Source organism: Choloepus didactylus, chromosome 15 (genome assembly GCF_015220235.1).
Source record: "Choloepus didactylus isolate mChoDid1 chromosome 15, mChoDid1.pri, whole genome shotgun sequence".
NCBI classification, from domain to species: domain Eukaryota; kingdom Metazoa; phylum Chordata; class Mammalia; order Pilosa; family Megalonychidae; genus Choloepus; species Choloepus didactylus.
In genome coordinates this window covers 35,445,240-35,471,702 of record NC_051321.1, presented here as the reverse complement: position 1 = coordinate 35,471,702, position 26,463 = coordinate 35,445,240, and the positions used below count along the sequence as shown (strand labels likewise).

General features: G+C 40.4%; 2 protein-coding genes and 1 pseudogene across 12 annotated transcripts in view; 2 read left to right on the top strand and 1 right to left on the bottom strand.

Annotated features, from left to right (window-relative positions):
- R3HCC1L (R3H domain and coiled-coil containing 1 like) overlaps positions 1-9,088 on the top strand; it is a 177,873-nt gene extending 168,785 nt beyond the window's left edge. For 5 of the 7 annotated variants that reach the window (XM_037805268.1, XM_037805265.1, XM_037805267.1 and 2 more), the window contains 2 exons: positions 3,943-3,986; positions 8,290-9,088. In XM_037805268.1, coding sequence (XP_037661196.1) covers positions 3,943-3,986; positions 8,290-8,388 — 143 coding nt within the window. In that variant the 3' untranslated portion in view covers positions 8,389-9,088. The remainder of the gene's footprint in view (positions 1-3,942; positions 3,987-8,289) is intronic. The other 2 variants (XM_037805270.1, XM_037805269.1) reach the window with 1 other exon arrangement.
- A 635-nt stretch (positions 9,089-9,723) lies between these two features.
- LOXL4 (lysyl oxidase like 4) overlaps positions 9,724-26,463 on the bottom strand; it is a 33,167-nt gene continuing 16,427 nt past the window's right edge. For 4 of the 5 annotated variants that reach the window (XM_037805272.1, XM_037805275.1, XM_037805274.1 and 1 more), the window contains 5 exons: positions 25,177-25,420; positions 23,988-24,103; positions 14,824-14,960; positions 14,288-14,399; positions 13,103-13,235 (listed from right to left, as the gene is read on the bottom strand). In XM_037805272.1, the coding sequence (XP_037661200.1) occupies positions 13,165-13,235; positions 14,288-14,399; positions 14,824-14,960; positions 23,988-24,103; positions 25,177-25,420 (680 nt within the window). In that variant the 3' untranslated portion in view covers positions 13,103-13,164. Of the gene's footprint in view, positions 13,236-14,287; positions 14,400-14,823; positions 14,961-23,987; positions 24,104-25,176; positions 25,421-26,463 lie in introns of all 5 variants that reach the window. The other variant, XM_037805273.1, reaches the window with a different exon arrangement.
- LOC119510858 lies at positions 16,283-17,995 on the top strand (annotated as a pseudogene).

Genomic DNA, 26,463 nt, shown 5'->3' with positions numbered 1-26,463 from the left:
TTCTCTGGTCCCTTTAGAGCTCATCTAAGGAACTTGTGGTGAAAAAAATGAATGAAGCCTGTTCCATTTTGTCATTTCCATTTCCTACCTAAGTGTATTGAAATGGTTTTCATGACTTACATTCAGGAGGAGACATTTCAGTATTTGTCTCCTTGTTCCACGTACCAAGGTATCCTAATCCATGGTCCTCCTGTTGTTTTCCAGGAGATTGGTTTGGCCTCCTCAGCTTATCCATTGCTTTTTCTACAAAAACTCTAAGAAAAATTTTTCTATGAAGACGTAATAGTTCCTAGGCAGAAAACATTATTTACTGTGGTTTTACTGGACCATGGTTGCCATGATATTATCCAGTGGTTTAGATCTTAGGTAGAAGAGAAATTAAGGAAAAGCCAGCCGTTGGCATTGGTGATAATAACTGTAGGAGGTATTTTTTCTTCTTTCTAATGGAGCCACATCTGGATTCACCTGTCTTCTGATTATTTACTAATAACTGAGTTCTCAGAAAATACTTCCACTGATTCACAAACAGGGTTTTTCTTTCCCCAGAGTTTGTAGCTTAGTTTAAAATCTCTCTCTTCCTTTTATAGGCTTTTGACTTACACGTAAAGGCTTGGGACTTAACACTTGAGTACTTTTTATCAACCTTCAGGCTTTATACAGTCTCATTGCTTTGGCCCACGATCTGTGGAATCTGTGAAGGCAGTTTATTCTGAAGATTTCACTTACTGAAAAGTAACCTCATTTTTCCGTTAAACGAATTGAAGTTTCAAACTTCTTGTTTATTGATGCACTAACAAGGCCATTAATACTTCCTGTCCACTCTGCTTAGGTGATAGCAGGCAGTTTGTGGACTCTCAGCTGCGCTGGCCAGCTGACAGGTATTAGGGTTTCAGAGTTCAACCCAACTAATTTTTGAAGCCTTAATGATTATAATGAGGCAGTTTTGATTTTTTAATGCATTGTATACTCAAAGCTACTTACAGACTATTGAAAGAGAGGATGATTCCTGTGGTTTTTATAGTTGGCAATGACAGAAAGTAGATTATAGGAGAATATGCAGTGTTTTTAACCCTTTAGTAATTGATTGTCTCTGAGGAAAATGATTTCTTTGTGATAACCACAATTATCTCAAAAGATAATAGAGAGTAGATAACAGCAGTACCTATAAAAGGAGATTTATCCCCTTTTTTAATGTATCATGCTTCCCTTTGGGTGTAGTATTACCTGTATCTCTACAGAGACTGTAGCAACTGTTTTGCATGTATATCATCTGAGTATTCCCTTTTATTTCTCTGTAGGCACATCAACATGCAGTTCCACTTGCAGTATTTGTTTTAAATGCCCAGCTATTAAAGGACTTTTCAATAATGCAATTAAAAATGAGAGTGTTAGCTAAGTAGATACTCTATTGCTTACTTTTTTAAAGAAGGAATTTATTATGAATAGAGACTCAGTGTGATAAGTTCCTTCTATCCAGTAATGTTGAAGCTGTACAGATTCTAGAAGACTTTTCCTTTACTATACTTCACAGGTCTCCCCTTTCTTCCTATATTAGTGAACACCTATGGAAAAATTCCTGAGGTGTCTCTTTCTGGCTTCTTTCTGTATTGAGCAGATATTCTTGTGCCTGTCTGCATGGAGCCCAAGGCTTCTCACTTAACATTCTTTTCATATGGAAATTAAAAGTAATATTTAGGTATTAAGCAAAACAATTACTTTTTTCATCCATTGGAGGGAAGGATCAGTACAGTACATCAGTATAACATGGTAGGCTCTACAATCAAACTGCCTGGGTCCAAATCTTAGCTCTGCCATTTACTGCCTGTATGACCTTGGGCAAATTACTTTCTCAAGGCCTCTTTCCTCATCCATAAAGTGGAAATCAAGTGAGATAATCCAAAAAAGATACTTAGCCACATTCAGATACCATAGGAACTCTATCCCTCCTATTTCTTTAGGCTTATAGTAAGGATGTGATAGATGTTAACTGCTGTTGTTCTGATTAGTAATAGTAGCAAAATCATATGGTGAGTCCAGCGCAGATTACAGTACATATTTTTGTTATTACAGTTTTTGTTCTGGTTTGTTTAAGGCTCCTGTTACACAAAATACTAGAAATGGATTGGCTTTTATAAAGGGGATTTATTAGGTTACAGATTTACAGTTCAAAGGCCATTAAAGTGTCCAAACTATAAGGCATCAACAAGAAGACACCTTCACTGAAGAAAGGCCGTTGGCGTCCAGAACACCTCTGTCAGCTGGGAGGGCACGTCGCTGGCATCTGCTGGTCATTTGCTCCCATTTTCTGGTTTCAAAAATGGCTTTCTCCAGAATATCTCTGAGCTTCTGTCCTCTTGTTTCTCTCTCTCAGCTCCTGTGTATCCTTGCTTGTTCTCCCAGGGCATTTCTCTCTAATTGTCTGGGGGTCCTCTCTTAGCTTCTCTGGGGCAAACTATCTGGGCTTCATGTCTTAGGTTTGCATCTCCAAACATCCTTCTGTCTGCATCTCCAAGCTCCTGGGTCTGTGTTGGCTCTTAGCTTTTCCCGGGGGCAAACTCTTCACTTCTCTCCAAAATGTCTCTCAGCTTCTCTGAGCTCCTTCTCTCTGTGAGCTCACTTAAAGTACTCCAGTGAACTAATCACTGGATGGGTGGGGTCACACCTCCATGGAAATGATCTAATCAAAAGGTCTCACCCACAGTTAGGTGGGTCACATCTCCATGGAAACAAACTAATCAAAAAGTTCCACCCAGCAAGGTTGGATTAAAAGATCATGGCTCTTCTGGGATCCATAAGTTTCAAACCAGCATACTGTCTATTTAAAAACTTTTATAATCTGTCAGTTAAATTTGTCGTTCAGTGAGCACCTGCTCTGTGCAAAGCATCATGCTCCCTCCCTATTTAGGAGAATTAGAGAGATGTGAAAATTTTGTTCCTCTACATGAGTGGGAATGTCTGCCTTGAGTAAAATTTGAACTCTCACTTAATTCCAAAGATTTTAAGATTAAAAATAGAAGCCATAAAAATATTTTTGCTGATTAAAAGGACCTGAAGGAAACTAATGTTTATTGGGCACCTACTTTGTGCACAGGCAGTGTAACATGTTTTAATGAGATTGTGTTACGATAACTCAGTGAAGGTTTAGAGCTGACCTGGAGAAGTTAGATAATTTGCCTAAGGCACCCCATGTTCCTCTACAATACCAAAATCCCCTCTTGAGGAACTTTAGGGCTAATAAACACTTTTTCCCCCCCCAAAAAAGTGTGTGTGTGTGTGTGTGTGTGTGTGTAAAATGTATCTCCAGAGAATGAAACTAGACAGTCTTCTTTTTAGTTTTCTATTTAATTAACAATGTTAAGCAGCTTTCACTGACAGAAGATTCTTCCCTTGGTCTAGCTTAAATCCACACGATCATTTAAACCAGTTTCCTCTTCTTTTTTCCTTAGAAGTAGAGAACATCTGGATAACATTCTGTTCTAACAACCTTTGACTACAAAGATCATTTAGGAAGGAGGGAATATGGGCTCTAATAGAATTTTTGCCTTTAAGTAATTGTATGGCTGTGGGCAAGTCACTTATACCTGTCTGTGACCTAGTGTCCAACAAAGTGGAATTGTGGAGAATTTTTTGAGCACACGATAAGTTAACATACGTAAAAGTGTTTAGAAAGGTACGTTACAAATTCAGGATACTATTGTTTATGTGACTGTTGGGAATTCAGTGTTCATTATAAAAATATAAGCCAGGAATAACAAATGTGTATCATTACCTATGGTGGATGTTGCTAATCAGTCATGACTTTCTTGGTGAGTTTTGACATACATGACCATTGCTAATTGATCAGGATTAGCATAGGGATCGAATCCTTATGTATCATCCCTGGTATAGCTACTTTAATCAGTAGTACTATATAATAATCTCCCAGCCTTTTTTTCCTCACAGTTGAAGAGTTCTTGTGTCTGGCACAGTGCCCAGGGCATAAAAAGGTACTTGTTACATGTTCATTGATTGCATACATGAATGATAGTAGTTACTTTAACTTTTCTTCATAAATCTTATCTCATCACCCTTTGATTTCATTCATGGCTCTACTCTCAACCTTTTCAAGTCCTCCATGTTTTTCTTTATAAAACCCAGACAGTTGAACACTGTGTATGAAACCTTCCTAATTAATGAATTTGAAATTTGTGATTTTGAGTTTTAAACTTTCCTGCTATGTTCTTCCAGCCTACTTTGATCTTCTTATCTTTTTACTGAGAAATCTGTGCTTTAGTCCTTAAAAAGGAGATTGAGAAATTAAAGCTACTCTGGGAAGAATTGAGAAAAAGGAAGTATCCAAATCATTTTAAACAAATCATCTTTTACATATCAGGAGGAAGAAGGTACCTAGTCCCTAAGCATGGGGCAAGTATCTTTTAGTCCAGCAGAGTGCATGACAGATCAGAGCTGAACTAAGAGTGCTATTATTTGAATTAATCATGTGTTTTAAACCAGTATTTCACACTAAATGGTAAAACTGCATTTTAAAGATCAAACTTGGGAATACATGTAAAGTTTATTCAAAACACTTGATTCCCAGTTAAAATTGGAAGCTGTAGCTACCATGACCTCTCAGAATAAGCAACCCTCTCATTTTCAAAGCTTGCTGTAATTTTATTTCATAACTTTTTTCCGTTTTCCTGTTGGGGATGGTTTGGTTCCAAAAGGCCATCTGGGTTGGTTCCAAAAGGCCATATTTTGGGTCACAGGTATGAAAGGCAGAGTTAGTAAACAATAATCTGACCACTTTATTGGTTAACTGAATGACTAGGAACTTAAAATTGATACTTGGAGTCAACTTACTGTAATAAAGAATTTAATCACAGTTGCTACATTCTGAAATGCTTTCTAGGTATGCCGTTATTCTTCCTTTAAAGGGCAATGCTGCATAGCTGGCTCATAATCTAGGTCTTTGGGCATTTTCTTGCTGTATTTTCTCCCCTATTGTGTGACGTTCCCTTAATTTCTAACCACATTTCCTTTTGTTTTAATGTGATACTTTTCTCTGAGATGTAGTATTTATTCTTTAGTGTCATCCGCTGTTTAATAAACTTATATCCCTCACCTGAATCAGAGATGAAAATGTTAATCCTAAGACTAACCAACCAGTTCACCACCTCTTGCTAAGTAAATACCATGTAGTTCCTTATGTTGACACTAATAAATTGGCAATCATTCCACTCTCCATAGTTAAATGTCTCCTTAGTTAGATCACTTATGTGATCTAGACTGTATTTTTCCAGTATCGTGATAATTATATAGCTACTTGGTAAATTTAAAATATATAAAGACCTTGCTAAAATTAAGGGGTTACTTTTATTACTTCTTATTGATCTACCAGATCTGTTACTCCATAAAAGAAGGCAATTAGATTAGTTTGACCAGACTTGTTCTTAACAAAGCATGTTGATTATTACTCTGTAGGTGGTTATAAGTGGGTTTTGTGAAGATTTTTCCCCATTATTTTCTTAAATGTAGCAGTAAATTTTTGAAAGTTTAATTTACAGGATCATCCCTTTTCTTTAATTTTTGAAAGCATAACCCTGAACTGGCCCTTCAGTCTTTAGCACTTTCCTTTGTGAAATGGTAATTCACTGCACCTTGATTTCAATCAATGCATTTAATATAGTCATTTCTGTCAATTTATTTATTATACTGGGGCCCAGAATTCTTCAAGGCCAACTTATGTGACTGTTCTAGATTAATCATTTCATACTGATTCTTCTATTCCTTAGTGCCTTGCCCTTACCACTGCTGTTGGGCTTTCTCTTTACTTAGTTTACTTGTTTAATTGTTGAAGATGAAGTTAATAGGAGCTCTTTTCATGTAGTCTATCAGCTATTTTCAGCTTTCCTTTCTATTTAATGAAGGGATAATATGTTTAGTTTTCTGTCTATACATTTTTTCTTCATATTCTTTTTTTACTTTATAGATATTTTTAACTTGTATTTTAAGATATCAGGATAGTATAAAGTATGTTGGTTTAAGAATTAAGGAGCTGGGTTCCAGCTTCAGTTTTTTTCAGTTCTTTCCCTTAATCTCTTTCCAGGCTTCTGTTTTCACAGCTTTAAAATGAAGACAGTCTTTTAAAGCCCCAGCCAAATCTATATTTCTCTATTCTATTCATGTTCTATATTTTTAAATTTATGCCTTACATTTTCACTATTTCTTATTGCTTCTCAATTTGTTTCTCTAATCTTACCAGATATCTCATATGGCTTACCACCAGAATTTCCTCTTATATTTATATATATTTGATAATACTGATCTACAATCTCTTATTAAAAATCATTAGGGCCAGAAATATTTCTGATTTTAGAAAGGTAATAATGGTGTCTGTAAATACATGTTTCATAATACCAAAATCAAGTGCATTAACATTTATATTTCTCCAGCTATATGACTCTTCACATTAAGTGGGATATTTAAAGACTATAAACAGCCTGTGTCCTTTCAGGTCAGATTTTCCCCCAAATGAGTTTTTGTCCCAAACTAAAAAAAAAAAAAAACACAACTTTGTTTTCAGAACTCTTTTGATTTTGGAATTGTGGCTTATGGGCTAGTTGTTATATTTATCTAATGCTCCTGTATTTCTTTGCCTTTTATACCACTCTCCATATTACCATTCTGATTCAAGTTTCCAAACTTAGTGAAAAATTTTGAGTTCTCAAAACTCACTTTTTTGGTTTTTTTATTTTTTCTTGGTATTTGAACTAGTTTTTGATTGATTTCTTCCAAATTTTCCTTTGCCTTTAGATCCCCTCCTAACTTCTCCCTGTTTGTAAGAATCAGAACCACAGTACCTTCCTAAGAAATCCCAGAATCATTGAGACAGGCCAGTTGTCCTTAATACTTTCTTCTGGGAAATCCCAACACAATTCAAAGCCTGCCTTAAAGCTGATTCACAGAGCACTGTGTTAGTTCACCTTTCATTTTGGAATTTGCTGACCCCATTTTTGCCTCTTATAACTTTGCTGTTATATTCAGAGAATGCCACAAGATGGTGCCCAAATAGCAGCAATTTTGTCTTTCTCACATTTCCAAGTGCCAGTCAGCTTCTTGAGCAAGTTCTTTGCCCTTAAAAAGTATGCAATCAAATAAAGTGTAAGAATTTTGTAAGAGATTTTCCTGATTTGGAGAGAGATGTCAAAACAGCAAGTGTTAACTCTAAACTCACCTTGATTTCTGCAGTCCCCTTGGTTGGTGACTTGTAAAATCTTTTATAGACATTATTAATCTTAAACAGTAGCCCTTGGGAGAAAGTACTTAGGCTTATCATCTACATTTTATGGTATCAAGATAAATGAGTAGCCATGAAATTAGAACTGGTATTTATGGCACCTAATGAAATGCTTGGGTCACCAAATCATGTATGGTATTTATTTTTAGGTCTTGGTGAAAGTGTTAAATGGAGAATCAAGAGTCTGTATTAAAAATTGAAGCTCAGATTGCCCAGCTTGTATATTTTTTGTTTTTAGAAATAGTCGTTAGTTCTCCTCCATTATATATGGTCATTTTTCTGTATTGGAATTATATATTCGTGAAGAGTCTAGCACCCAGAAGTGCTCTGAGAATATTGAAATTTGGTTTGCTTTTGAAATATTTTTTTTTCCAGTAAGGTTGTATAGTAGAGACAGATGACTAAATCCTAGAAGCTACCATGTCCATTTGAGCAAAATGGTAAAGAAGAATATTGAAACATATTCTTGGCCCTTGTTGAAATACTTGTAAAGATCAGTAAATTGGGAATAATGGACAATTATATTGAAGAAGTAAACACAGCTGTGACAGAGAATTAAAAGAAATACTTAAAAAGAATGATAATGAGCTCTTTCTGGCCCCCAACCAACTAAAGCAAGTGTGAGGCAGGTAATGTCTTAATTAACAGGAAGTCCCCTTAGAGACCTGAGCGAATATTAGGGGATGAAAAGCCTCGGGAGCTAAAAAAAAAAAAAAAGAAAAGAGAAAAAAAATAAATAGTTATTAGTAAGACTAGAATCTGGGTCCTGGCAAATTCTGAGTTATTCCATATACTTTTTATTTCTGTTAGCCTCAGATCTTTCTCCTTTTTTATATAGTAATAATTATAAATATAAAGACTGTTGTACTTACAAAGTACTTAAAAAGTTAAAGGTGTTAACTCTTGGGATCAGGTAAAAGAAGACTAGTAATCTACCTAGTTCATTATTAAAGTTTTCCTTGTAATTTGCATTAAGAGAAAGTCACTTTTAACACTGCCCTTATTTACAGAGAGAAAACGATTGGAAGCCAAGCAACGGGAAGACATCTGGGAAGGCAGAGACCAGTCTGCTGTTTGAACATCACCCAGTGAAAGGGATAATTTCATGAATTCAGAAAATGTTTCCATAGTCTTCATTTAAGAGGAGCCCTCCAAAGCTCTGTGTTCATGCAGCTATGTGTATTAGTGAAAGAGATAAAGCAATCAAGACAAGGACTGACAGTATAAAAGATAGACTTCTGTCTGTCTTCACTCCTAAATGAAGTTCTTTGGAATCACCTTACTGTGACGGGCATAGAAGAGAGCCAACAGCTAGGAAGAAACTTGGAAGGAGTGACTTCCAAGAGTCCCCTGGATGGGGCAGGAGTTAGCATGGGTCACAATTCCATGATGTTTTAAGCCAATACAAAACAGAACAGAGGATTCAAGCCTGCGATGATGGGAGACAGGCCCTGCAAAGGCAGGACATTCCTTAATACCTCAAGAAGCTGAGAACAGCAATATGGGGGGAGGGATGGAGGTGAGGCAGTCAGCCACATAGAGACAGAACAGTGTCTGATGTACTTGACATACAGAGAGTCTAAACTGCCAGTTCTAAAGCTCCAAAGTTGGTGAACAGCAGATGTGGGTATTTGGATTCCAGAGTTTCCACTGAGATGAGTGCCTGGAGTGCTTCAACTGCACAGCAGACGGGTCATACCAGCCTCATTCCTCATAGAAACCAGTCTTGGGAGCTGTGGGCCAGTTCAAGTTTAAGCAATAATATCATGTTGTGAGAAGGAGATATTAAAGTCCATTTCATGACATGTATCACTCTGGTATTTGTCAGTTTTGTCATTCCCACAAAGAAATAGAAAAGCATCTCTCTTATTTTCATTGCTGTAATGCTGCACATTGTTAAATGGATCTGTTGCTTTTATTGAACCACACTGGAGTAGAAAGCTGATCATCTCTCTGTCTCAGAGTATACTACAAAAGTGACTATCCTGGGACTGTTGGACATTGATATATGGTAGCTCCTCCCCCTCCTGCTCTCCTTGTACATCCCCACTCCATTTTCTTGCCTTTTCCCAGATCTGTCAAATCTCACATCCTGCACAAAGCATCTGGCACACAGCATGTTGTTGGTATGATTATCTCAGCCTGTGCCAGAGGCACTTGGCAAGCAGCACCAGACCGTCCATTACAATGAAGAGCAGCCAGGATAAAATAAACACCTCTGGGAAGTAAGAAATTTCCTAAAGGACATGGGCAAGTTAGAGCCATCAACTCAGGCTTTATCCATCTCGTATCTGCATTCTCAGTATTTTGGGAAGCAGTTCTGCACTGAAGGAATGGTAGTGGCTGGACCTGAAGATGCTGAGGTGGCAAGAAATAGTGTCTCATTGTGCTTTCAGCTCAAGCAACAGTCTCACTTTTTTTAATTTTTTATTTTAGTGCTATGACAATAATGGATTATTAGCATTGCTTAGAATGTGGTGGAGGGGGGCTCTGCTCAAATATTCTTCAGATAACACTGACCTTGGCTCTTAGTCCTGACCCAACTATCCCTGCTGCTTTTCCAATCTTAAAGCCCTCTCTTAGTTCCTCAGCATTACTTTTCTCATTCTTGGTCAATTTTGCCAGTATCCCTTGTTCATATTTAGTGCCTCCATCCTACATTTGGGAGATGAAATAAGTCCTTCTCTTGACCCTTCCATCCTGCTACTCCTTAGTCCAATGTCATGGCATCCCCCACTCTAAGCTAGTTATCATGTTCTCAGTCATCACAGAACAGATCCCTCTAAGCTAGGCAGGTCTGTTTGTACAGTATGGCTGCATTTGAAAGGAAAGGAAATGCAGGTAATTGCAGCCAGGCTTTATACTGAACAGTATACCTCTGAGGTATATACCTTGGCTCTGTTTTGACCTTGGGCAGTAAAAAAGAGATAGTTGTTCCTGTCACTTGCCTACTTGCCTTGGAGGGTGCTTCCCCTTTCTGACAGTATTTTAGCTTTTAAGGGCATTGTTAATGCTCACATATAGCCCTGTGTTTATTACTCAGTTTTCTTGCAGTCCTTAAGCTCTCACGATGTTACTTTTGTTCTCATCCTAATGCTATATACCAGGTGACTATGCATTTTTTTCAGCTAACAGCCACCTCCAACTTTAGATTTACGCTTTTAACCAAACCTGGAGAAAGGTTTGTTGGTTTTTTGTTTTTTTTTTCCAGTCAACACTAAAAACTATGGAGTGCTGCTACTTCTACTATTAGAAGAGAATGTACTGTTTAGTTCTATTTTTTCCAGTAGTTGGGATTGATGTAATTGGCCTTCTTCCATTTCTCTCTGTGATCAGCGATGCCTATTTTTGAGAAGACTGGAGGTGAGGGCCTGCCATGATCCAGCACACACTACATGGAGCTTGTCCAGTTGAAAGTAAATCCATGGCCTTACTAAGACCATGCCTTCACAAGCAGAGCTAACTGGGTAGCCGTCTGTAGCTGCCACTGGCTCCCTTGTTACATATTTGGGAAGAGAGCTAATGTACTCTGCTATGCGTATATGTTGCTTCACATATGTTAAATGTCTAAATCCTAGGATCACCTGGAATTCATAGTAGAAAGGTACATTCTCCATGAGTTCTAATATGCTCCCCATAGAGTGACAGTCTTTGTAGAATACAGATAAAACAGGCTTCTGAATAGTAAGCACTTTAATTTCTCTGGGATGAAAGTATGCTGAGGTGAAAGTCTTCTGACATTTTGGGTCTGTCTGGAATTTGGTGGTTGGTATTCTGTTAACATTCCTCAATCTAGTTGTAAGTCATGCCAGCCACCAGTCTTCCCCTGTCCTTCTCTTTTCAACTCAGAAGTGTAACAGCACAACCCTTTTGTAGCTTTTTCCAACAATTAGAACTGGCTGCACCTATCAGACACATGATGTGGGCAGCAGGACTGAGGCCAGAGCCGGTGGCTGGCTGCCTGGCCTTCTGTTTCTGGCCCTCTTGGAAACTGGATCCAGCAAGAAGCTGTGGGTAATCTCCCTGCCTGAATCTAATCATCAGTCACCACATGCTCCCCTGCTAGCTGCACATTCTTTCACAGACCATTAGCTGCATGTGTGAGTATAATGTTGTTACTGTTTGGGAGATGTCTGATGGATCCAACTGGAAATCAGGCCTTCCCTCATTTACCTAAACTGCCAGGCCAAAATATAATGCTCCCTCTACATAATGAAGGAGATGAGGGAGTTGAGAGAACGTAGAGGAGAAGGAAGAAAGTACTTCACAGGTACCCCAGATCATGTAACTTTTTATTCCATAAAGAAAGGGGTAGCTCTTGTGGTGTGGAGAAGAGTGTACTGTTGTAAATGTGCCCTGTCTGCTGCCAATCATTGAGGCTTTGCAGCCTATAAATTGGTAATCCTTGGACTTGACCTTCTTGCTCCTACCTTTCATCCCTTAATCTTTCCAGCCCAGGTTTCAGCACTGACCCTGGAGATGATAATTGGGAAGCAGGTAGTAGGCTAATATCTGATAAGAGAAATGTATTGGGGCTATCAAGGGTAGTTTGTATATCCTATGTGCCCTAGTCCCCAGCCCAGTAGGAGTGAAAAGGGATAGTTAGTGTACTGTGAACTGTACATGATCACAGCTGATCTTGTCTTTGTAGCAGCCCATGGTGAGCAACCTTTATTGGCATTTGGAAGTCAGAGCTGAAGGATCATCTCTTAAGTGTGTCACAGTGAAGAAAAGATTGAAAATCATTTTCAGGTAGACCATGGGAATTTATACTACCTGAGCAAGAAGCATATCACAACCATATCAAGCAGGGATGGTGGCTTTTTCTACATTCAGTCCTTCACTTAAATCAAATGTTTCTCCCCTCTGATGTTTCCACAGTCTCGAGTTCCCTATTCTGCTGGACCTGTCTTTCTATTCCTACAGAGATGAGTGGCATCTTTGACTAATGTTCTTTCCATTGCAAACATTTATTCAATGCAAAGTTCACTCCAGAAACCTGGCTGAGACTGGAAATTTAGCCAATCCTGAGATGCACAGTAATCCTGAGAAAGAATGTATTGCCTGCCAGGTATATAGCATGTATTATTTTCTGTGGCAGGTGCCCTGGCAGAGGCTGGGGTCCATGTTACCCTAGCAGTCTTTCTGCTTGGACTAGTCTTGCTGCTCTGCAGGAAGGCCCTATTTGGCCACTTCTGTGAAACTTGCCCTTTCTCAAGAACTCAGTAACCCATGGTGTAGGCCCATCAGGAGATGAGGGAAAACCCAAGGTGTCTATATCCAGGGATATAGAAACATCCATATGTACTGTAGGACACAGATAAGGACACTAAAGAACAGACTTTTAGCAGAGTATGAGAGTTGAGTTCTTAGGACAGATAAAGCAAGGGACTGAATTTACCAACTTCTCTGCCAATATATAACTTTGGAATAAGCTGTGTTGCTTTGAGCTTCTAGCAGAGAGTTGACCCCCACCTTCTCTGTATTTTGGTCCTTTGTCTTCTCCAAGACATTCGCAAAGCACCATTTAGAATGGGGGACTGGGCCGTAGTCCATCTCTAAGGAACCAAGAGATCCTGAAAATGGAAACTCCCGGGCAAAATCCAGGAAATATTGGGTCTTCTAATGGAAGAGGAGCTCAGCTGAACAAAACCTGGAAGCCAAGGTCCATAGGCAAAAGGCCCTTAGGGAGCACACCCAGAGCGATGAAGAAGCAGTACCGTCCTGGGGTGGCGATCTTGCCTTCGAAAGGCTTCCTGAGCAGGTTCTTTGTGCCCCTTGGCACTGGCCCCTTTTCCTCTGAATTAGGGCTCTGTGAAGAAGGGCATGGCTCCAGTAAGCTGAGGTATCGTGTGTGGGCAGCAGCTGGGGGTGCAGTGATGGTTTCAGATGAGGTTGTTCCTGAGACGCTGCTCCTGCTCCAGGGAGAGCTCTGCATCAGCTCGGTATGAATCCCCTTTGGGCCAAAGGAAAATAAGGTTAGTAGCCAAACCTGCCACAGTCTAATCTCTTCTGACAACTTCATAGGCATGTTGATAAATTCTACACAGATCATCAATCTGTATAGATTGATGGACATCAATCTATTCAAGAGAAATAGACTCTGGACATGTGTGTGGCTTCAGGGAAACTGGGAAGGATCAGCTGTTCAAGGAAAGGGTTGTGCTGGATATTCTCCTTTGCCCCCTTCTCAGATTCTTCTCTGTCCTTTGTTATTTCTGTGCCCTGGGGAACTGAACCCTGGCTCATTAGAGATTATATCATCCTGGTTCCCTTGTCCTCTGGTTTCTGGTTGAGTTGGTTCAAGGGGAAGCAATAGCAGGAAATTAGAGGGTGGAAGGAGAGAGAGAGGGGTTGGGGTATCTTTCCCCCTGCTTTGGCCCTTTTGGCCCTTTTTGCAGTTCTGTCAGTGACTTGTCTCCTACAGCTCCAGTTCCAGCCAGGTTCTCCCCCTTGCAACGGCTCTAACTTTCATCTAGCTCCAGAATACCCCTTTATTCTTGAAGCCTAAAGTTGGCAACTGCTTTCTACTCTGGATTCCTCAACATCCCTTGTTTCCTTGATCCTGCTCACGTGTCTATAATTAGTCCTTTTGTTAAATAATTTCAGATTCTTACCTGAGCGTGCCTTCTGTTTTCTAACAGGACCCTGACAAATAAAGGGGTTTCTAACCATTGCCAAAAAGACCTCAGAACTGCCAAGTTTTCCTTTCCCTCATCGTGGCCATTTTTCCCTTGCTGCCTGATTCCAGCATTATGGAGGATCTGCTGTCTCCATATGCCCAGCCTCAGATCCCAAATTCTTGATTCAGATGTAGAAGTGGTAGTTACTGAGCCAGACTAATGATCTGAGTAGTTTGTTCTAGAAATCAACCTGTGAAGATGTCAAAGGAAATTCATCTCTGTTCTGTCCTTAGCCTTTTACACACACAAAAGTCACACACGATACATTTAGTCTTCCAGCTTCCCAAGCCCCTACAGGGCTGGTCCAACAGTGACTCAAAGTTACCTGTGTGGCAGTTGTGCAGCCAGACCCGGTGCCCATCATACTTGCATCGGCACCGCATCATGTTGTTGGAGAAGTCTGACTCTGCCACCTCATTTTTGGGATTCACAACCACCTGGAGTGAGAGAAGGAAAGAAATGAAAGCAGGTGACTTGATTTCTGAGTGAGGTAACAGTGCTTGCAATAATACTTTACATTTCATGTAATATTTTATATATGTTTATATTCTTTGTTTCCTTAATCCTTACTCTTATCCTAGGAGATAGACATTAGTGTCCCCGTTTTATAGATGCGGACTGAGAAGTCACAACTGAGAAGTTGTGTCTTGCCTATTTGTCCATCAAATCAGGACTCAAATCCAGGTCCTCTGGTTCCTGATTCTGTGTTTTCTGCCTGATAACACAGCTCCTTAAAATGCTAGGCCTGTTGGAGGCTCTATCTGTAAAGCCCTTTCTTCATTTGACCTCAGGGAAGCTTTTGGGATATCTGAAAGAAATGGGACTCGTGAGGAATTCCCCACCCTGCCCTAGCCCCCTTACCTGGAAGATATAGTCCCCAGGGCCCACATCTGTGATGTCCACCCACTGGCAATCAATGTCATGCCGGTAGGTGTCCCAGCAGCCTACAGTCACTCCCTGTTCCCCAAAGTTGGCACATGCATACCGTCGCTGCAGTCCTGTAAGGAAGGGTACAGATAGCTATTGAGCACTCTCCTAGGTCTGTTACATACTTTTGTCATTTAGTTCTTACATCAGCCTTACCAGGTAAGTGCCATTATACACCCAGTTCACAGATTAGGGACCTGGGGTTTGGGTTAAATAACTTGTTTGAGGTCACCCAGCTGCTGAGTATCAGAACCAGAATTCCTACTAGGTACAAATCCAGCATTGAATCCAGCACACCACATCTGTGACAGAGATTATTATTGTAGATGTTATACTGGAAATCTCTATTGGTCTAGGAAATGTGGTTGGAAGATTGCAGCCCTGCTGTGCTAATTCATTTGTCCACCCATCCAACCCTCTATAAAGATTTAGTGTTTACCATGCCATTTTTAAGGCTGTGGGTATGCAAATATGAATCAGATATTCTCTGTCCACAAAGAACTTAGCAGAGATGAGACATGTCAACAACCATTATTCAAGATAGAAAGTGTCAATAAGGAAATTGATAACCTAAACAATATGATAAAAGAATTAGACTTAACAGACATATATAGATCGCTACATCCCAAAGTACCAGAATATACATTCTTCTCTAGCACCCATGGAACATTCTCCAGGATAGATCAAATGCTAGGGCGCAAAACAAGTCTTAACAAATTTTAAAAGACTGAAGTTATTCAAAGCACATTCTCTGACCACAATGGAATGCAACTAGAAATCAATAACCACCAAAGAATCAGATCTTTCACAAATATGGAGGGTTAAACAACCAGTGGATCAAAGAAGCAATTGCAAGAGAAGGAGGTAAATATCTAGAGATGAATGAAAACAAGAACACAACATACCAAAACCTGTGGGATGCAGCAAAGGCGGTGCTGAGAGGGAAATTTATAGCTTTAAATGCATGTATCAAAAAGTAAGAAAGCTAAAACCAAGGACCTAACTGAACAACTGAAGAGGCTAGAGAATGATCAGCAAACTAAACCTAAAGCAAGTAGAAGAAAAGAAATAACAGATAAAAGCAGAAATAAATGAGCTGGAGGAAAAAAAAAAGAATAAAACCAAAGTTGGTTCTTCAAGATCAACAAGAGTGACAGTCCCTTAGCTAGACAAACTAAAAAAGAGAGAAGACCCAAATAAACAAAATCAGAAATGAGAGCGGGATAATTACTACAGATCCCAAAGAAATAAAAAAATCATGAGGATACTATGAACAACCGTATGCCAACAAACTAAACAATCTGGAGGAAATGAACAATTTCCTGGAAATACATGAACAACCTAGACTGACCCAAGAAGAAACAGAAGACCTCAACAAACCAATGACAAGTAAAGACATCCAGTCAGTCATCAAAAATCTATCTACAGCCCTTCGCCAAGATGGCAGCAGTGAAAGATGAGTTATTGTTGCCGTGGCTGCCTGAGCTGTTCCAAATCAGCAAGCAGCTTCCGGATGAAGTGGAAGTAGCAACTGAACCCACCAGTTCCCAGACAGTCCTGAGAAGGCTGCTGAAATGATACTGCAGCTGGACTTGTTCAGCCAAAATGAAGACTTGGAAAAGATTGCTTCCACCCATCTGAAGTACCTGATGGTGCCAGCATATCAAGGGGCTCTCACCATGAAACAAGTCAACCCCATCAAGCGTCTAGATCATTTGCAGCAGGCTGAAGAACACTTTTTAAACTACTTAACTCAGTGCCATTATTACCATGTTGCAGAATTTGAACTGCCCAAAATCAAGACCAACTCTGCTGAAAATAACACTGTGAGCTCCTCCATGGCTTATCCTAGCCTTGTTGCTATGGCATCTCAAAGACAAGCTAAGATAGAGAGAGACACGCTGAAGAAGGAGGTAGAGCACAGATTATCTACCCTGAAACCTTCTGTTCAAAGTAGTGAAGCAGAGGATGAGCGTGTTCGTGAATATTATCACCTTCACCTTCAGTGGTGGATTGGTATCAGCTTGGGAGAGATTGAGAGTATTGATCATGAGATAAAAATCCTAAGAGAAAGATTCCTCAAAACAGGCATCAACTTCTCGCTCATCTCTTCAGGACAGGCCTCCAATGAAACCATTCTCACTTCGGATGTGGCCCAAGCCAAGGTGTTTGGAGCTGCTTATCCAAGTCCGGCAACTATGACAGTGAATGACTGGTATGATCAGCATCGGAAATATGGAGCATTACCAGATCAGGGAATAGCCAAGACAACACCAGCAGAGTTCAAAAAGGCAGCTCAACAACAGGAAGATCAGGAGCCAAAGGAGGAAGATACTGATGAGAAAACACTACAAAGAGCCTGGGAGTGGGATGACTGGAAGGACACCCATCCTAGGGGTTATGGCAATCGACAGAACATGGGTTAATCTTCCCACAACAAGATAGGACAAGAGTTGGCTCACATCTTCCCCTCCAAGGAAAGATATACCATTCTTCCTCTCCCTGGTTTCCTGCTTCAGTTGTGTACAATGAAGGCACAGACACTTCATCTTGCTTTGTGTTCAATAAAGTATCAAACGATTAAGTGTGTATTTGTACCCTTGATGATGAACCAGCAATCTTGTTTCAGCATTATCATCCTTATCATGATGTATTTCAGATTCTTAACTAGAAAGAAAAGAGCGTGGAATGGCTTGGTATAATTAACGGCTGTATGAATTCTCTTTAAAAAATAATAAAGTTCCTTGTGGAGGCCCCACTCCAATCAAGAAGGCACAGTGAGAAGCTTCAGGGCTCCGTTCCCCCACAGAAACTTTGAAGCAGCAGCAAGAACTGGCAGAAACGTCTTTCTCCAAGTTTTAGAAAGCAGTTCAAGTATTGCAGTAACAGGGAAGCACCCAATCAAGAAAAAGACCACTTAAAAGCATAGGATCTCCTGGTTCCCTGACCCTCACCAGCTTGACAAGGAGCCGACCCGCGGTCCCAGTGTGAATCCCTTGTCCCAGTTCCAGAGGGAGCAGAGTAATCCTTGTGTACATTCTGAAAGCATGTATGCCTGGTGGTGGCCTGAGGGACTCATTGTCCCGGAACTTGCCCTGTGTGTAGAACGTGGCTCACAGAGCTCTCCTACAGAACGCTGTGGGAAAGCAGTCAAGTTGTGGCTGCCTGGGGCAAGGGATTGCTGGCCGTAGGACATACAAGGCAGTGCCCAGGACTGTGAGGAAACTGTTTCCCAAGGAAGAGGGGACATTTGTATTCGTGGAAACAAGGGAGTTCCTAGGGCCACACATGCATGCTCAAGATGGTGCATGCACAGAAAGGACCTTAGGGAGACCCCTACACTTTGGCCTGGAGCTATTATCCAAACTCATTGTGTGGATAAGCTCAAAAGGAGAGCACTTGCACAGGTCAATCTGCAAGTACTGAGAAAGGTATAGTTTTCCTTTTTTTTTTTTTGATCTCTTGGCATTCAAGGAAACCTGTCAATAACACCAGCTGGATACAAACTTAAGGAACAAACACCTCAGAGTCTTAAATTCCAGTGATACGCATTTAAATATCAAAATCCAGATTTCAACAGGAAATCAGGAAAACAATAGATATCGGTAAAGTGATAGAAATTATGAAAAGGAACCAAACAGCGCTGAAGATCACAGTAACGGAAATTAAAAATTCCCTACAGGGGCTCAACAGCATATTGGAACTGGCAGAAGAATCAGTGAACTTAAAGATAATTGAAATCATTCAGTCTGAGGGTCAGAAGAAAGAAAATGAAAAGTGAACAGAGCCTGGGGATCCTGTGGGACACCATCAAGCATACCAATATACTTGTCTTGGGAGTCCCAGAAGGGAAAGAAAGGAAGGAGCAGAGAATATTCAAGGAAATAATGGCTTAAAACTTCCCAAATTTAACGAAAGACAGGAATATACACATCGAAGACACTCAACAAACTCCAAACAGGATAAATCCAAATACTCACACGGTGACATAATCAAACTTGAATTCCAAACAAAGAATTCTGAAAGCTGCAAGAGAGAAGCAATGTGTCACATACAAGGGATCCTCAATAAGAATACGTGCCAGTTTCTCCTAGGAAACCATGGAGGCAAGAAGACAGTGGGAAAAAATATTTAAAGTACTCAAAGCAAAAAATTGCCAACCAAGAATTCTATATCTGGCAAAACTGTCTTTCAGAAATGAGGGAAGAATTAAGACATTCCCAGATAAACAAAAGCAGAAGGAGTTTGTCACCACTTAGGGCAGCCCTATAACAAATGCTAAACGGAGTTCTGCAGGCTGAAAGGAAGGGACAGTAGACAACTGACTGAAGCCACATGAAGATTTTAAAATCTCTGATAAATATAATGAAATGGGTAAATATAAATACAAATATTATTATGTTTTTATTTATAACCCTACTTTTTACTTCCTACAGTATCTAAAAGGCAAATGCATAAAGTATAACCATAAATCAATGGTTTTAGACACATAGTGTATAAACGTGATTTGCAAACAAGAACTGCATAAAGGGGGGGATCGAGGGGTATAGGAACATAATATGTGTATACTACTGAAGTTGATATCAAAGCAAACAAGATTGTTACAGATTTAGGATGTTAAATTTAAGCCCTATGGTAACCTCAGATAAAACACCAAAGAATATGCAAACTCATAGAGACAAATTAAAGTACAGGTTACCAGGGACAGGGTGCAAGGATGAGGAATTAATGCAAAATCAGTGTAGGTTTTCTGTTTGGAATAAAGGGAAAGATCTAGTAACAGGTAGGGTGAGGATACTGCAACATTGTGAATGTGATTAATCTCTGTGAATGGTATGCTTGGGGGAGGGGTTGGGGTGAGGAGATTTATGTTGTATGTGTTTCCACAAGTAAAAAAAAAATGAAAAAAGATAGTGACAAGTAAATGCAATACATGTTTCTGAATGGGATCTAAGAATGGAGGAAAAAAGGCTCAAAAGGACATTATTGGGACATAAAAAAAACTTGGAATATAGATTGTCAGCTTCATATCGATGTTAAATTTCTTGATTTTCATAACTGCACTTAAGGTGATTATGTAAGTGAATATCCTTGTTCGTAGGAAATGTACATGGAAGTATTATGTGCTTAAGAAGTATGATGTGGGCAACCTACTCTCAAATGTTCAGAAAATAGACAAATAGATGAAAGATAGAATGATATGGCAAAGGTGGCAAAATCTGGGGGTGGTGGGGGCATGCTGGAGTTCTCTGTATGGGGTTTGTTTCATTTTTGCAACTGTCTTGTAAGTTTGAAAGTATTGCAAAATAAGTTTAAAAAGATTAAAAAAAAAATCTTATCTACAAATAAAAGCCCAGGGCCAGATGGCTTCACAAGGGAATTTTGCCAAACTTTCCAAAAAGAATTGATACCATTGCTGCTCAAACTCTTTCAAAAAATTGAAGAAAAAGGAACACTACCTAACTCATTTTATGAAGCTAATACACTCTGATACCAACACCAGGTAAGGATACTACAAAAAAGGAAAACCATAGGCCAATCTCCCTAGTCAAGATAGATGCAAAAATTCTCAACAAAATACTTGCAAACTGAATCCAAAAGCACATTAAAAGAATTATACACCACGATCAAGTAGGTGTATAATCAACATAAGAAAATCAATCAATATAATACAAGACATTGACAAATCAAAAGGGAAAAATCAAATTATTATCTCAATAGATGCTGAAAACACATTTGACAAAATTCAACATCTCTTTTTGATAACAGCACTTCAAAGGGTAAGAATTGAAGGAAACTTCCTCAATATGATAAAGGGCATATGAAAAACCCACAGCCAGTATAGTACTCAATGGTGAGAGGCTGAAAACTTTCCCCCTGAGATCAGGAATGAGACAGGGATGCCCACTGTCATCTCTATTACTCAAAATTGTGCTAGAAGTTCTAGCTAGAGCAGTTCACCAAGACAAAGAAATAAAAGGTATCCAAATTGGAAAGGAAGAAATAAAACTGTCATTATTTGCAGATGATATGATCTTATATTTGGAAAATCCTGAGAAATCGATGACAAAGCTACTTGAGCTAATATACAAATTCGGTGAAGTGGTGGGATACAAGATTAATGCACATAAGTCAGTAATGTTCTTATACGCTAGTAAGGATCTAACTGAAGAGGCAATCAAAAAAAAAAAATCCATTCATAATAGCAACTAAAAAAATCAAGTACCTAGGAATAAACCTAACCAAGGATGTCAAAGGCCTCTACACACAGAAAATTACAAAATTTTACTAAAAATAAAAAAGGACCTAAATAAGTAGAGAGAGATTCCCTGCTCATGGATAGAAAGGCTAAACATCGGATGTCAATTCTACCCAGACTGATCTACAGATTCAACGCAATTCCAATCAAAAATCCAACAACCTACTTTACAGACTTGGAAAAGCTAGTTATCAACTTTATTTGGAAGGGAAAGGGGCCTCAGATTGCCAAAAACATCCTAAAGAAGAACAAAGTGGGAGGACTTACACTTGCAGACTTTGAAACCTACTGTAAAGCCACAGTGGTCAAAACAGCATGGAATCGGCACAAAGATAGACATATTAAGCAATGGAATTGAACTGACAGTTCAGAAATAGGCCTCCAGATATACAGTTGACTGATTTTTGATAAGGCCCCCCAAATCCACTGAACTGGGACAGAACAGTCTCTTCAACAAATGGGGCTGGGAGAACTGGATAACCATAACAAAAAGAATGAAAGAGGACCCCTACCTCACACCCTATACAAAAATTAACTCAATGTGGATCAAAGACCTCAAAAAAGAAAAAGCACAATAAAACTCCTAGAAGATAATATAGGCAAACATCTTCAAGACCTAGTAGTAGGATGTAGCTTCTTAGACCTTACACCCAGATCACAAGCAACAAAAGAAAAAATAGATAAATGGGAACTCCTCAAAATCAAAAGCTTCTGTGCCTCAACAGACTGTCAGAAAGGTGAAGAGGCAGCCAACTCAATGGGAGAAAATATTTGGAAACCAGGTATCTGATAAGAGACTGATAATCTGCATATATAAAGAAATCTACAATTCAACAATAGTACAAACAGCCCAGTTATAAAATGGGCAAAAGATATGAAATGGCATTTTTCCAAAGAGGAAATACAAATGGCTAAAAAACACATGAAAAAAATGTTCATCTTCAGTAGCTATTAGGGAAATGCAAATCAAAACCACAATGAGATACCATCTCACACCAATAAGAATGGCTACCATTAAACAAACAGGAAGCAATAAATGCAGGAGAGGACCTGGAGAAATTGGAACACTTATTCATTGCTTGTGGGAATGTATAATGGTTCAGCTGCTGTGGAAGACAGTTTGGTGGTTTCTCAGAAAACTAGATAGCAAATTATTGTACAACATAGCAATTCCACTTCTGGGTATATAGCCAAAAGATCTGAAAGCAGTGACATGAACAGATATTTGTACACCGATGTTCATAGAGGTATTATTCACAATTTCCAAGACATGGAAACAATCCAAGTGTCCTTCAGCAGATAAGTGGATAAACAAAATGTGGTATATACAAATGATGGAATACTGTGCAGTAGTAAGAAGGAACAAAGTCCTGAAACATGGCAACATGGATGAACCTTGAAGACAATAATGCTCAGAGAAATAAGTCAGACACATAAAGAGATATATTGTATGTTACCACTACTATGAACTCTCTGAACAATGTAAAATCAATGTCTTATAATGTCGACTACTGGGGATCTAGAGATAGAGGCTGGTGAAGGGGGACTGATAATCTAATATGTTCAGATATTTTAACAAGGGTGAATTCAAAGGTATAGGAATGGAAAGGGGTGATGATTGTTAATGGAATTATAAGTATCAGAGCTGTATTGAAGGTGAATAGGATTCAAAGGGGTTGTATAAAGGCATATCTCCCATAGATCAGCACAACAAATAGATAAGTGCTTGCATGATATACTTCTAAGGTATGACACTAGTACAGAGAGTTGACAACAGAGTGGTATATGGGAAAAATCTACCTATTGAACACTAGGGACTATAATTAATAGGAAAACCTTAGTAGGACCACATAAATGCTAGGGAGAAATAATTAAGGGCTGAAAAGAGCTATGGGGTGTTTTGGGTCATGAGAATCGTTTAAAATGGAGAGTGATGAGGACTGTACAGCTAAGTGATGATAATGTGGGACAGGAATGGATTATCATGGACAGAACATATGCTATGTGAATTTAGGAAGCCCTCGATCTTGAGGCTTGCTCTTATCAAACTTACAGTTGTAAAGGGGAGGCTAAGCCCACCTATAATTATGCCTAGGAGTCACCTTCAGAGAACCTCTTTTTTTGCTCAAATGTGGACTTTCTCTGTCCAAGACTAACTCTGCAAATAAATTCATCACCCTCCCCCCTACATGGGACAGGACTCCCCAGGGGAATGAGTCTCCATGGTGATGTAGGGCACAGATTCCAGGAATGAGACTGACCCCGGCATCAAGGGACTATGAATGCCTTTTTGATCAAAAGGGGGAAAAGAAAGGCAACAGAATAAGGTTTCCATGGCTAAGAGATTTCGAATAGAGTTGAGAGGCTGTCCTGGAGGTTACTCCTATTCAAGCTTCAGCTAGATATGCCAAATAGCCACAGTATAAGCCCAAGTCAACAGTAGTCCCGAAAACCCTAAAAAATACCGTAGTTCCTATCTGAGACTCTATAAAAAGTTTCACTCACTAAGTTTCTTCTTCAGAAACTTAAATCCTCTAGAGAGCTCCTATGCCAGCTAAATCTCCCCAACCCCACAAAAAAAAAAATATTAAGAAAGTGTCAAGCATTTTTAAAGCGGTACAAAGTGTTGGGAATGCAATGGCAGTAGAACCTTCCACCTAAGATTTCAGAAGATAAGAAATTAAGCTTTTTTAATTGCCTTGAGTTAACTGTTTCCCAGCAGAGGTCTCCAGGTGCCTGGGGCTACTTGAACTGGGCAGAGGGGAGTCTGACCCCAATGGGGCTGAGGAATGTAGCATGAGGATTTCTTTCTTAGATATGCTGATGGGAAATCACATACCTTTGGGGCAGCTTGTGTCCTCCAAGCAGAAGCTGGCCTTGTGCCCCTCAGCCACCTTCGAGCCATTGAGAGTGAGCAGATCATAGTGGGTGAAGACCTCAATGCTGTGGTAGTGCCTGCAGGAGGGGCAGTGTCAGCCTGGCTGCAACATGGAGGAGTTGACAGAGAAGACAGGCCCTAGGCCCCATCATTACCCAGAGAGGAAAGTTATAACAGCAGGGCAGTGCCCATCTCCCTCCCAACCCCAAGATTAGTGTGACCCACAGCCTACTCTCCTGGCAGCGCTGCCCTGGGCAGGCTGGTGCCTTGCTGCAAGACCTGAACTGAAGGTGGAGGAAGGGACACTTGGTCCACAGAGCAACCTAGGAGTCGAGCTGCTAGGGAGGGAAGCGTACTCTGCTCCCTGTCAACCTGGGACCAAATTGCTACCACTATTTCCAGTCCAGTTGTGATGACAACTCTGTCCATGCTACAGGGAAAGGTGCTTATTATCTCAGGCAAGGCCAAATCCCAAAGTCACTGTCCATTCCTCTTAGCATTTCCCACCTACTGCTGTGTCCTGAAGAAAAAAAAATTTTCCATTCTGCCTTTGTCATAGGCATTGTCTCTCCCTCTGTCTGGGCTGGAGGCTCCTGATAGGAAAGCATGTTCATCATCTCCTTTTTTTCTTTTTTTTTTTTTTTTTTTGGGTGGGGGGGGCGGGGGGGCAGGGAGGGACTCGCTTTGCTGCTGTAAGAACCAAGAGACTTTTTCTGCAGAGCCAGCATTCTGGATGGGAAGTCTATTTTGGGCTTTCGGGTTTCTAGGATCCCCTGCTTTACCTGGCTTCTAAAGACAAGGCCTAAGGTTCAACAAAGGAAAAATGTCAAAGACCATTGTAGCAGACACCTCTGTTGGTGAAGACCTCTCTGTTGTGAGTCACTATGGGGGATGGAACCCTTGAGCACCATCAACATAGGCACATCCAGGGAAAGCAAGAGAAATGGAGAGGACAGGTAGATGCTACTGGGATTCCCTTAGTGCCTCCTGCAAGCAAGGCCAGTAAGGCATTTAGGAAGGCTGCTTCTCCAGAACCCATACCCTTCCGGGGAAATTTGCCTGAGGCCAGGGAAAGACCAGACTGTTTCAGTCCCTGGTCCCTGCTTTTTGTCCCTAAACCTCTAGAGCCAAGACATGGGCAGGCACTAACCTGTGACACTGGTGCCAAATCCAGCTGTGGCGTCCCGTCTTGGGACGAAAGTCGGCCCGGCCTAGGTTGTGGATCTGTGAGGAGAAGCGCAACAGGCGCCGGTGCCCGTAGGGCCAGTTCATGTGGTCAGCAGACTGGGAGAGGCAGTTTTCTTCATGGGCACAGTAGAGCTGGCTGAGTGGGCGGTCCTCCAAGTATGCCGTCTCCTGCACTAGTTGGGCGTTCATCACTAGGTCTGGAGCACCTGAGGTTGGCAGACAGGCATGGTGGCAAGGCAAAGAGAAGAAAGGCAGCTGTTCTTGCTGTCTGGAATGGGGGACAGGTTTACTCCTACCCCAGAAAAGTAGGGTGGTTTAGGAATCAGGAGATGTGAGTTCTAATAACAATAAAAGGAACAACTTATCTCCTTTACCTAGGAGGTAACTGCAGCTTCATGGTTAAGATGGCTGGCTTTGGAGTCAGGCCTCCTGGGTTCATGCCTTGGCTTAATTTCTTGACTATGCCATTTACTAGCTCTGTGACCTTAGGCAAGTTACTTAATCTTTTTGTGTCTCACTTTCCTCATCTGTGAAATGGGGATAATACAATAATACCTGTAGTGTCCTTAGATCATTATCTGGTCCACATTAAGTATGCAATTGATGTAAGCTATTTCTTTTGTAAAATGATTTTCAGCCTTTAAAGTGCCTTTGGGTAGGGTTGCTTATAGAGTACCCAGTCAGCTCTGCTGATATCTAGCTTGGTTACCTTAGCCAATCGCTCTCTGTCCCTGGGCCTCAATTCCTTCAATGTAAGGGACGCGGCAGGGGGCTTAATGGGGAGAAAGTCAGGAGAGTTCATCTTGGAGCCTGCTTCTGAACTCTGACCTTCAAGTCCATCCTGCTGCAGTTCCTAGACCTGTGCTTCCTCCAGAGTCCCCATCCTAACCTCATCACTATAGTGAGTGTCCATACCAGGACATCCTGTTTGCCCCTTCCAAGTACTCATGGCATTTCTGGTGCTTCTCTGCATTAAAAAAAACACAAAACACTGGATGCCTTTCCTATTGCTTTCCTCCTACAGAGGCTCGTACCCTCCTCTGAAGTCACATGCCTTCTCAACCATTGCTTTCTCCTCACAGGTATCAATACAGAAATGTGTAGCTCCACAGCTGTTGCCGTGTAGCATCAAGAGACAAGATACCCATTCTCCATGCCGGTTCATGCAAAAACACAAGATTAGAGTTTTGATTTTTGGCAGGGGCATCACATGGATGAGACTGTAAGTAGATTAAGGTGAGCTGAGTGG